At 42.7% G+C, this 12,915-nt stretch overlaps 1 protein-coding gene across 1 annotated transcript in view; it reads left to right on the top strand.

Annotated features, from left to right (window-relative positions):
- The window catches only part of LOC143284958 (uncharacterized), a 17,582-nt gene extending 4,969 nt beyond the window's left edge, over positions 1-12,613 (top strand). The window contains exons 3-6 of the mRNA XM_076592120.1: positions 8,141-8,383; positions 9,166-9,619; positions 10,858-11,024; positions 12,026-12,613. Coding sequence (XP_076448235.1) covers positions 8,141-8,383; positions 9,166-9,619; positions 10,858-11,024; positions 12,026-12,355 — 1,194 coding nt within the window. The 3' untranslated portion in view covers positions 12,356-12,613. The remainder of the gene's footprint in view (positions 1-8,140; positions 8,384-9,165; positions 9,620-10,857; positions 11,025-12,025) is intronic.
- Positions 12,614-12,915: the final 302 nt, after the last annotated feature.

Genomic DNA, 12,915 nt, shown 5'->3' with positions numbered 1-12,915 from the left:
TCAGAGAGAAGTATAAAATAAACTACACATAAACAAAACAAAACAAAACACACACACATATATATAAACCTCATTCCATTCCAGAGTGAGACAGCAGAAAGTCATGTCCCCTCCTTCTCCCTGAAGAGAGAGACAGAGAGAGAGAGAATCAGACGGACGGACGGACAGACAGACAGAGACAGAGATCCAGAAAGCTCTGGCCTTCCTTTTCAGGTCACTTACATAAGGAAAAAAAAGTCTTTTAATTCTGTCTGGTGACGTATTTACAAAGCAGACATCGTTTTGAAGTCACACAACAACGTGGTGGCACTGCGTGAGAGCTCTCCACGTGAAATCAGCTCAACCCCCGCCCCTCCCCCCCATCCATTCTCTCCACTGTGGCCTTTGTCCCTTCGATTGGTTGTCTCTTGTCGTCATTCGATGTCTCCATTACCTGTCTGCCGGTTGTTTCCCTTCCTGCCGCTCTTCCATTCCAGCTCTCTAGCCCTTTCCCGTTTATCATTCATTCGAAACCCACTTTACATCTTATCTTATAAGAACAATAATAAAAACAACAACATCAGCAGCAGTAAATATAACATTAATAATCATGATAATAATAATAACGATAATAATAATTACGATAATCATCATCATCATCATCATTTCTAATACGGCACCATTCCCTGAAAGCAGGCTGAAAGCGCTTCACACAAACCTATTACAAAAGAAAGAAGAAATCTTCAAGAATACACAATAATGATGAATCAACAGTTTCACAAATGATTTCCTGCATACCCTCTGCCAACCTTCTTGTGTCTGTGCGAAAGTAATAAATGTGCGGATTCATGCACTTTCTATCTTTCTCAAACGCACGCGCGCACGCACACACACACACACACAGATAATTATATATATATATATATATATAAAGTGTTATATATAACCAGCCGCCGTGGCGAAGTGGTTAGCGTCGCGGACTGACGGCTGGGAGGACGCGGGTTCGAATCCCAGAGGAGGTGGGTTTTTCAGCCCGTGGCCGGCTCCTACCCAGAGTTGAATGTGCTGTGGGCTTAAATGGGGAGACTGGGACCACACAGTCGAGTGTCATCCACTTCAAGGATGCGTCTTTGGGTGTGTTGCTCTAATTACCTGACCAACACTGCAAGTGTCTGTATCTCTCGGGCCTGGTTAACGCCGGGATATCATTATGACAGGAAGCGTAGAGTACAGCCTTGTCACGCAGTCCCAAACCAAAAATGGACCTCCATAGCAACATCGTCATCATCATCGTCATCCTCCTCGTCCTTCATCGTCATCAATATAAAAAAAACAACAACAAAATAGTCTCAAAGTCTGTGGCCTTTCATGCCGTGCTCTCATGGTGACCTCAGTTTCGATACCCCTCCACTTCCGTGCTTGGGGTGAGTCCTGTCAATGTCGTCAGTGTCGGCAGATTCATGGGGGTTGTTGTTTGAGGGGCGTGGTGGCGGTCTCCACTCGGAGGGACGCTCACTCAGTCTGGCTCCGCGACTAAGCCGTTATTGTCGTTAGTAGGGGGCTTAGTAGGTGGTGTCCTAAGTACGTTAAAACAGAACAGGCACCACTGAACACCACCGAAGTGACTCAGCAGCAGTGCAGGGTTTCCTCTGGTGTGTGGCCTCCTGGCGACCTAACATCGATGGTTCCCTGTGGACTGCCGACGCTGGAACTGCGATGGACGAACCCGGGTGTGGCCTGTGTATTGGGGAATCTAAATGAGCGGCGTGGGAGTAATGCCACTGAAAAGGTGCAGATGTTGGGGCAGCAAAAAAAAAAAGAAAAAAAAGTGTTATATATATATATATATATATATATATATATATATATATATAAGAGAGAGAGAGAACGAACGAACGAATCTTTTTAATGACGGAAGTGGCATAAGCATGCATATGCATTTTTACATCCAGCCCTCAGGGCAAAAGAAATGAAATCAAAATGTTCACAAGATAACAAAAGGTTATTGAAAAACATACATGAAATTCAAATACACTCAATTGCACAGTAGCATTTACAAGTACATAATCATGATACTTGCATTAACGACAATAATGTATATGAATATGGTAATAAGAGAGATAGAGTGAGTGAGAGAGAGAGAGGATGAATGAATGAATGAAGGAAGGAATAAATAAATGATAGATGAATGAATGAATGAATGGATCTTATTTCCGATAGCATTAGAGTAAGCAAACAATTGCTTTCTCCAGCCCTCGAAAGGGAAACAATGTCTAAAGAAAAGGTATGAAGAAGACCCCAAGAAATGAGTAAACGTTAACAAATTCATAGAAAAACGAGAAAAGAAACAACATTATAATAAGCATCATATTTATAAGAAACAACACGTAATTTATAAAAATGCGGAGAGAGAGAGAGAGAGAGAGGAAAAAAGCGACAAGAGAGAGGAGATAGTATTTATAGAGAGGATCAGATAAAGAGATAGAGTGAGACATGTGGTGAAATACAGTAATATCATATTGGTAGCAGACTGGTAAATGATCAGTGCATCCAAATGTTGGTGAGCATAATTCTATTACATTGTTTGTCGAGGAAGCATATATATGATCAATTAGTGTTGCAGATGTAGAAGTAATCCTTGTGGGTTTATCAATTAGCTGAGTTAGATTAAATGATTCATAAATCTTACTCCAAGCATTATTGAATTTCATCAAATCTATGTTGAAATCACCCATTAAGATAATTTCATCAGATACTTGCGAAATCAAAAGATCATCCATCATATTCCTAAATTTATCAGTCCAATCTACACGATCAGCGGGGTTTCTATAAATAAAACCTAATACAATTGGTTTTGATCTTTTCAACTGAACTTCAATCCACACTGACTCCACATGATAATTCTCTAGTGCTTCAAGTCTCCTAAAATTAATGTTTTGATGAACGTATACAAGCAGACCTGTTTCTTTCGGACTGACTGGATCTTTGCGAATAAAATGGTAGTTTTGCATTATAAGTTCTGAGTCAGATATGTGCTGAGATAATTTTGATTCTGCGAAACCAAATATATGAAAGCCTTTACCAGAATTATACAATATATGGGACACATCACTTAATTTATTTACCACATGATTTATATTGAGATACCCAACTCTCAAGCCATCTTTTGATGGCCAAATATTACGCGTATTGGTCATAATTGTCAGGACAGAAGATATAATGCATGCAACGCAAAAGAACAAATAATTAGAAAAGATAATCAAATAGCGCACTAAAGGAATAAATAGTGTAAATCAAACTTGTTAGGTAGATCAACAACGTTAAGTATATCGTCGAAAAACTATACAAAGAGACAACAAAAGGCAGCAGTGTTTGTACACTGTTGCAGGATGTCCTAAAGCTGCCGTTCAGCCAGGTATCTCGAACGGAAAGCATTCAACACAACGTGAATCTGCTTATGAACTTAGTCACATATTTTGTTCCGGCATACAGTGACACATGTGAGTTTTAAGATAAGCCATACAAATGCAACATGTGACAAAAGAACAGAACCACAAATCACACCTCCTCATTTGTATATGCATACATTCACTCACACATGTTCACAAATAATCAAACGATTAACTTAAAAAATGTAACTAACGTGTTTGATGGGCAGGGAATGCGTGTTGTTGTGACAGTAACTTTGAGGCCATCAGCAACAACCGCTCAGCATCAGGGTGAAAACGATTTGGGGATACTGAGCTGGACCATTCGTGCATTTGTTGCCCGGGGAAAGCGGGGGGAGGGGGGTTGTATGTCTCCAAATGACTTTCTGACTGATGTGGAACGTGAGTGGAATTCGACAGGAAAGGGCGTGAGAGAGGAGGAATGGAAGTGTTTGTTTGTGATGAAGGGACAAGATTATCTTTGGTACAGGGGTTTTGAATCAGTGGTGGATAATGACAGGATGAGTAGACAGATGGCGGAAGAGGTTTTGATTGTTGAACTCTAGGGGCGTGAACCTGATTATCCAAGTTATTTTGATTTACATTGGGAAAATCAGAAAACTGGACAGAAGGCTTTGAATGTTTGTACCCTTGTGAGGATCTGTACCCTGATCGGAATGACAAACGATTATCTTGTGGAATGTTGTCATCCGAATATGAAAATGTCCACAACAGCCTTTTCATATTTTCCGCCAGACACGCAGTGCCCCTGGCATTGGGGTGATTTGTACTGCTGTACAGATTTGCGTCAGGCGTGAACAGGGGAAAATTGTCAATAAAATTTACATTATATCGAGTACATGCTTCTTGCATAGAACGATTTGCTGGGGCAATACTGTTGTTGAAATGGTGTTTTCCCTTTGCCGGTAGGATGGAGCTAAAGGTCACCCGTGCCTTTGGAAACTTTCTCAGACATAATGCCATGAGCTCGGACCATGTCTCCAGTGGTACAGGGCCAGACGGACAAGAATTGATGCCGACATGCACAATAACGTCTTTCAGATCAGGGGCTGTGGGGGTTGACTGCAGCCAGGTATGGAGATCTCTAACAGTCATGCCATATTTTGAATAAAAATTCTTGTCGAGGGGCTAAGCGTTTTGGATTGATGAAGCGTATGATGGAGTCTCCGATAAGTAGCATTGTTGCTCTCTTGGGGATAGACGTGAGCCAGAATTTCACCGGGGCTTGATTTGGGGTGTGGGAGGCAGCTATCCTTCCTCATAACTGCCTCAACAGGAGGCAGTGTTAAGTGCGCTGCTGGAGTATTTTCTGACAGTACGGAATATGCGTTTGCAGTGGAAACAGAATATTGCAGAGCATCATCATCCGTATCAGCTTGAATCGGGGCTGGGGGGTTAATGCATATGTTGGATATGTCTCCCGTCAGTGACAAAATGGAGGGTGGTTGTGACAAAGACTGACAATCAGTCCGTGGTCCAGCTTCAGGACCGGTAAGGACTGTTGTTACAGTCTGACCATCACTGTTACAGGGAGAGCTGGGAAAACATGCATCTTCGGTTTGAGTATCAACATCCACACTGCTGGTCTTGTTTGACAGATTGTGATGTATTTCATCTGACTCAGTCTGTGAGGAGGTTGATACACTTTCTTTTGGGGTAGATTTTATTTTATTTTTTACTTCTGACAGGAGGGACCCTAGCTGAGCTTTTATGTACCCATTTTCTTTTGTGAGTTGTTTGTTACATTTTTCCAGATCATTAATGTGTGTTTTTAATTCATCTATTCTAGAAACCAAGGCATCAAATTTTTCATAAACATTTACATGTAGTTCATTTTTTGGTGACTGTTTTGACGTCTTCAACCACAGACTTGAAGTCACTTTCCAGTGCGGACTGTGCACTGGTCACCGCTTCCAGCTGCTGTTCCAAAAGAACAACTTTGTTGGACAGTTTGGGAAATGGGCTGCACACAGATGACACACGAGGGGGAGGATAAAGTGTTCGTTTGCACTGCTTTCTTGTCCTTTTACCCACAGGGGTAGACTTCCTGTGGGATTTGGGTTCAGTCTTTTGCTGCTGCTCACAGGGTAGCACTGTCGGGGTGGGTGGGAGGATGATGACGCTTTCTCTTGTAGGGTCGTCCGTTCTAGACTCCAAGAGCAGGTGTGGTGTTTGGAGAGGGGGTGTGTCCACTGCTGACATTGTTGTCATGAGAGATAAGTCAATGGTAGGATTTTTTAACATTGGTGTTCCATGGAAATTACTAATGAACTTGACAGGAGTTTGAATTAATGAAGACATCAGTTTTTCACAATTCTTATCTTGAGTAAAAGTGGAAATAAAATCTTTTAAGATTTCACATTCATCATAGTCCCACCCGGGCAGTCAACACCTTGACAAAGCAGAGTTCCTGCAGACTGTGAAGAAAAATAAAGGGATATAGTAATAGATTTGGAGGTCTGGTGAAGAATACGCATAACTGTTTTAGAAGGTGGTGGTGGTGGCGGTAGAGAAACCACTGGTGACGAGAAGTTTAATACTGAATCACTGGAATCAAAGTCACTGTGCTAAACGGAAATCTCAGTGTCCTGAATGGCTAGGTAGCGATATAACAAACTGTTCCTCCAGACCAAGAGCTCGTCTTTGCTACATGTAAAACGTTTTTGAATGATGTCCATAGTGGGCTGTAGTTTGTTGTTAATGGTTTTTCCATATGGGGAAACAGATTCAGCCATGATAATGAGTAATAAAACGGACTACTGTGGATAAAAAAAATATAAATCATAAAAAAGGAATTTACACACAGACAACACACATAACTCACTTGCTGTCACCGCCGGAACAATACACCAGGTTACTCACAAATAAATCCCATCATGAGGTGGTATGGTATCCATGTGCACACAGTTATCCTGCCACACAGGGTCCCACTGAACAGCACAGTCAACCACACACAGTTCACAACAGTTGACAAGTATAACGTGTTCACATTGCACAGCCACAGTTCATGCGCACTCTTGTGTGTCCAAATGCGATCACCGAACAACACCGAACAACACACGATAATGTGTAAAATAAAAAAAACACTTTTTTTTTTTACAGCATGTGACGCAGAAAAGTATCCACTGGATCTACACAATGATGTTTTTCATGATCACGCACAGGAAAATTTGTAATTAACAAAAACGCTAAATATTTTTGACGAGCTCTTTCCAACGGCTGCCCGGCATCTCGTGAGTACACACACACACACACACACACACACACACACACAGAGAGAGAGAGAGAGAGAGAGAGAGAGAGAGAGAGAGAACAAAAACAAACAAAGCAACAAACAAACAAAAACGGACAGAAAGTCCGGGACAGACTAACAGCCAAACCGACAGAGGCAGACAGGAAGCAGTATTCTGTTTCAGTGAAGAATTCAGTTGACTCCCAGTCATCGTTGAACTTGTGATGCTGAGCATTCGTTGTGATGCTGAGCATTCGTTGTGATGCTGAGCATTCGTCGTGATGCTGAGCATTCGTTGTGATGCTGAGCATTCGTTGTGATAATGCTGAGCATTCATTGTGATGCTGAGCATTCGTTGAGATGCTGAGCATTCGTTGTGATAATGCTGAGCATTCATTGTGATGCTGAGCATTCGTTGTAATGCTGAGCATTCGTTGAGATGCTGAGCATTCGTTGTGATAATGCTGAGCATTCATTGTGATGCTGAGCATTCGTTGTAATGCTGAGCATTCATTGTGATGCTGAGCATTCGTTGTAATGCTGAGCATTCATTGTGATGCTGGGCATTCGTTGTAATGCTGAGCATTCATTGTGATGCTGAGCATTCGTGGTAATAATGCTGAGCATTCGTTGTAATGCTGAGCATTCGTTGTAATTCGTTGTAATGCTGAGCATTCATTGTAAAGCTGAGCATTCGTTATAATTTGTTGTAATGCTGAGCATTCGTTGTAATGCTGAGCATTCGTTGTGATGCTGAGCATTCATTTGCTACTGAGCATTCGTTGTGATGCTGAGCATTCATGTGATGCTGAGCATTCGTTGTAATGCTGAGCATTCGTTGTAATTCGTTGTGATGCTGAGCATTCGTTGTGATGCTGAGCATTCGTTGTAATGCTGAGCATTCGTTGTAATTCGTTGTGATGCTGAGCATTCGTTGTAATGCTGAGCATTCGTTGTAATGCTGAGCATTCGTTGTAATTCGTTGTAATGCTAAGCATTCGTTGTAATTCGTTGTAATGCTGAGCATTCGTTGTAGTGCTGAGCTATCGTTGAGATGCTGAGCATTCATTGTGCAGTCGTATTGATGTTGTACATCAGTTGTGCATCCATCGTTGTGACACTGTGTATTCGTCGTGATGCTGCGCAGTTTTTATCTGATTTTGACAAGTCGTGAGACGACTTTGTTGGGTGACAGGGCTATAAACCGCGTGTTGACTGACGAACCAACTGATAACTAATATGATAACAATAACAACAACAATAATGATTGTAATGATAAAAGAACGTTTGGTAAAGGACATTAGTAAATTTCGCACGCACACACACACACACACACACACACACACACACACAAATACACACATGCAAGCTCGAGTGCGCGCGCGCGCACACACACACACGTTCACACACACACACACACACACTCACACACACACACACGCACACCAGTCATCACAAATTATAGTTGCTTTCGTACCAGGTATCGTCTTGCAAGTATCCGTTGCTGCTAGCACTGGCAGACAACGTCTTCCTGGCAGCGCTGCTGGTCACCTGGCTGAACGATCAGCTTCCGGTCTTCCTGACTTCTGCTTCCGCTTGCAAAGCGGTGGTGCTGGCCTCCTACCTGTCCAGCTTCCTGTCTGTCTGGTTCACTGTCTGCTACACCGTGGAGCGTTACGTGGCCGTGTGCCATCCGCTGCAGGCCCGGGCCATTTTGGCAAAGGTGAGTGAATTGAACCTTTGTTATAGTGATCATTTGATGATAAGCATTCTGATTAACAATGCGCCTGTTCCCAGTGAAACATGCTCAAAAGTTGTGCTGTACAATGTAAAACAACAACAACAAAATAAAAACTGACGTTTAAAATATGCATTTACACACACACACACACACACACACACACACACACACACACACACACACACACACACACACACAAAGTAACATGGTACTATTACGCACTTCCGTTTTCAACACTTAAATGAGCGTCACACAAAACACATGAAAACTTCCTACGCAAACGAAATAAGCATGAATAGTATTTGAAGCAACCAAAAATGCTTCACCAAGGGAGCATTACCATTACTACTACTACTACTAAAACCACCCATTCAGCCCAAAATGTGTCAGCTGAAATCTGAACCATTACTATATTCGAAACACTAAGGGGTCATAAGATTTAAAAAAACAAACAAACAACTTTTTATTTGAGTAGCTTTCACTAAAAATGTGTATGTTGTTTCTGATCAAAGGTAAGTATGATCATTATTCTATTTTTGAAGCTATATGTGATGACCACATGGACCTTTACTGTTGAAAGAATAATGTTGTTTCCAATCAAAGGTAGGGATGGTAACCATTTCATTTTGAAGCTGGATGTGATGGCCTCATGGACCTTAACGTTTTTAAAGAATAAATGCTTTTTCCAATCAAAGCTATGGTATGGTAACGATTGAATTTTGAAGCTGTACTTGGCGCTTGGCCTAAGATGCGTGGTTGACCAGGTGCCGGCGAAAGCGGTGGTATCGCTGTTGGTGATATCGGACGTGGCTCTGTACGGCTGTACGCTGTGGACCACCACTGCAGTCCGCCACCCTCAGCACAGCGTCATGTGTGGCACTGTCCCTGACGCTTTCTACATGATGTACGTGCTGACCTGGATCGACACGGCCTTCACCTTCGTCTGCCCCTTCCTGCTCATCGTCGTCTTCAGCGCCCTCATTGCCGTTGCTGTCTGTCGCCTGCATGTCGGCGGGACCTCCTCCCAGGGACTCCTGCGTCAGACGCTCGGCCAGGAAATGACTTACGACGTCAGAAGCATGACCTTCTCTCCGTTCCAGACCGGTTCCAGTGGTTCCTTTCGCCTCTTCCGCCGTCTCAGGACCTGGTTCTGGCAGCGAAGGGATAGGTCGCCCGTGTCCACACAAGCGGTTCCACAATCGTCCCGTGGCAATAGAGGTGAGTTGTTGTTTTTAAATTTGTTTTTGCTTTATTATTATTTTCTAACAGGAATCTACATCTATGTGTTTGCCTCTAACGTCCATCTTCCTCTCTCTGTACATTCCCTTGAGTTTCAGTTGTTCCCCCCCCCCCCGCCCCCACAGTTGGAAACCAGGCATACACCCCACGCCCCTCCCTCTTCACCCCCTTTCCCCCCAAAATTGTTGCTTTTTCCACTAGGTCGTATTCTGCAGCACAAAATTCATGGAATATTGCAGGACATGATGAGGATGACATTCACTAACCATCTTATTGAAAACACACACGCGCGCACGTGCATCCGAACGAATACATATACATATACTTTCCAGATAAAATTCACTTCCACAATATAATCGTTTCTTCATACAGAACTCTTTCCTTCCATTATCTCAAACGCTGTTGAGTTTGTGGTGAATCGTTTTGCTGGGACCATCTCTTTCTACAATCTCAAACTCAAGTGGCGTAGGGGTTTATTACTTTTTCGTCACAACAGATTTCTCTATTCGAAATTCTGGCTGTTCTCCTCGCGGGGAGTGCGTCGCCACAGCACGGCGCTACCCATTTTGGAAGCATATGTTTCTGTCTCAAAGCGCATTAAAAAAAAAAGAAAGAAAAAGAAATCAAAATGATTTTTTCTACACAATTTTGTCAAGAACAACCCTTTCCTCGCCATGGGTTCTTTTACGTTCGCTGAGTGCATGTTGCAAACGGAACTTCGGTTTATCACCACGTACATAAGACAAGTCAACCCAGACCACCATTCAAGGTCTAGTGGGGTGTGTGGGTGGGAGGGCTTAAAAATACCCGGTTCGTACATAGGACTTGAACCTGTGGACACGAGCATCAAATCAAATCAAATCAAAATCACTTTATTAATCCACAAGGAAATTACCTTGTGCTATCACAGGCTCGTTGTTAACACCGACTTAAAATGATCATGTGCACTATAAAAGACATTAAAATGAGTGCAATAAGAACTCACAGTGGCTCATCGTCGTCTTCAACAACTCACGACATCTCACGATTGACTAAAACAAACCACACACACGCGCGCGCGCCTCGAGCGCACAAACAGGCGCATTAGGTCACTGCTCCATTTGTGGTATGTAGCTATTTGCATATGTTCCCGAGTTAGGCATGCTGTTTGTTAAACGAAGATTTAACTTGGAACTATAAACTTGAACCAGTGGCGTTTTCCACCCCCCACCTACCAGGATCTCCAAGACTGAGCTGCTTTGAGCTGAAGACCACGCGATCTCTGCTTCTGCTGTCGATCACCTTCGTACTGCTTAACCTGCCTTACCACGTGTTGCGACTGCGGCAGCTGGTGTTGGTGTCTATGGGGAGACAGCTGACGATGGACAACATCTTCCTCAAGGAGGTACATATAAAGCTGTTTCAAGGAGGTGTCAAAATGTGCGGACTGATACATGTATGCTACACCACATCTGCTATATAAATAAATAAAAAAGAAAAGAAAAAAATCCGAAACAACAACAGATGCCTGATCTTCGCATCAACCCAACTGACTTATCAAACCTCTGCAAGGTTTGTGTAAAACATTAACATGAAAAAACGACGGGTAACACACACACACACACACACACACACACACACACACACAGAGGCACACACACACACACACATAATTATATATATATATATATATATGCACATACATATACAAATGCATATACAGCATAGTCACCAATATGAATGTGTGGACGTTGGATGAGTTTTATTTAAGGTCCCATCACACACACCGGAGAATGTAGACATTTTGTCACGATACTAATTTTTCCATTTGAATGCTATCATTGAAAAAACACCAATAAGTAATAAATAGACTGGAGAAGAGAAGAGGGAGTTGCGCGGTTAGTTGGGGGAAACAGGATAAATGGGGGATGGAATCAAAATTGAATATTTGAAACAAATTGAACTGCAGTAAAAGGAAATTACTTTTTGGACTTCGTATAAGAAAAGTCGTTCGTTCAATCATCTAATGATAGGGTTTCTCATTTCGGAGTCAATTGTTTCTTAATGGTATATGTTAAAATTAGAAGATATATCTTTTTATGGCGTGGAAAAATTGTGTTTTTAGTCCATAAACTGCTATTGAGGAATATACATTATAACTTTATGGTAGTATCTCTTATTCTTGTTCTGAGTTTGTGACAGTTTTCCTCCCATAAAGCTCCTGTTTATAGACCTGTGGGCCTCCTTTCTAAAGATGTATAGCGCAGTATAGATTTCCATCATCATCATCGTCATCATCATCATCATCGTTATTCTTATTATCATCATCATCATCATCGTTATTATTGTTATTATCATCATTATTATTACCATCCTCCTCATTTTAATTGGCTTGCTTTTTTTTTTCTTGACCGCCAGATCTCCCAGTTAGCTTACTACTCCACTTTCGCCCTCAACTTCTTCCTCTACACTCTCAACGGGACCTACTTCCAGCAGGAGCTCAGAACTCTGGTCCGCGAGCTGAGCGCGTGCTGCCGTCCGAGGCGTTATCGCCCTTCCGCCAGATTTGAGGCCATGGTGGTCAGTAGGGCGCGCGCGTATGCGTATCCTCCACCAGTACGGGGCGACACCACCAGCGGAACGCCCTCCCAGCCGCGCCAAACTTCGTTTTTCATGTCGTCTCCACCAGCCTCGCCTCCTTGGGCTAACACTGGTTCGGAGATGAGTCAGCTGTGATAAAAGTTGAAGGATAAGGATCCCGTAGCCTGTTCCGGCCATGGGGGTAGCGAGTTCAAATCCACCGTGTCTAGGGCACGGCATAGGAAGGCGGGGCCCAATCCTGTCCTTCCGCCGTTTTAACCTTCCCCGGCTAAGTCAGGTGACCCATTCACACACATGGGGGGAGTGAAGATAATCGGAGAAAAGTGCCTTTCTGAAGGCCACAATGTTGACCAGGCCGAACGGGGGATCGAACCCTGACCTTTGGATCAGAAGTCCAACGCTTTACCGATTCCTTTGTCCATTTTGCAGATATCAGAGAAGCATAAAAACACTTCATTTTGCGTTGTGCAGAATATTATGAACCTAAGAAAATGAACCTAAGAAATTGCATATTGCAAAGAAGTATTTCAACCGTTCCTCCAACTTCAGTTTATCGCTATGACTTGTCAACAATAACAAAACTGTTGAAATACGTCTCGCAACTTACATTTTACAAAGCTTTCCAGATCAGAAATAATTATGTGAAATTGTCAATCGTTGCCGTGTTTCTCTCATACCATACATCTGAGTGTGTT

This window comes from Babylonia areolata, chromosome 8, assembly GCF_041734735.1.
Source record: "Babylonia areolata isolate BAREFJ2019XMU chromosome 8, ASM4173473v1, whole genome shotgun sequence".
Lineage (NCBI taxonomy): Eukaryota > Metazoa > Mollusca > Gastropoda > Neogastropoda > Buccinidae > Babylonia > Babylonia areolata.
The sequence above is the reverse complement of the archived record's forward strand: the minus strand, read 5'-3'. Positions and strand labels throughout refer to the sequence as shown.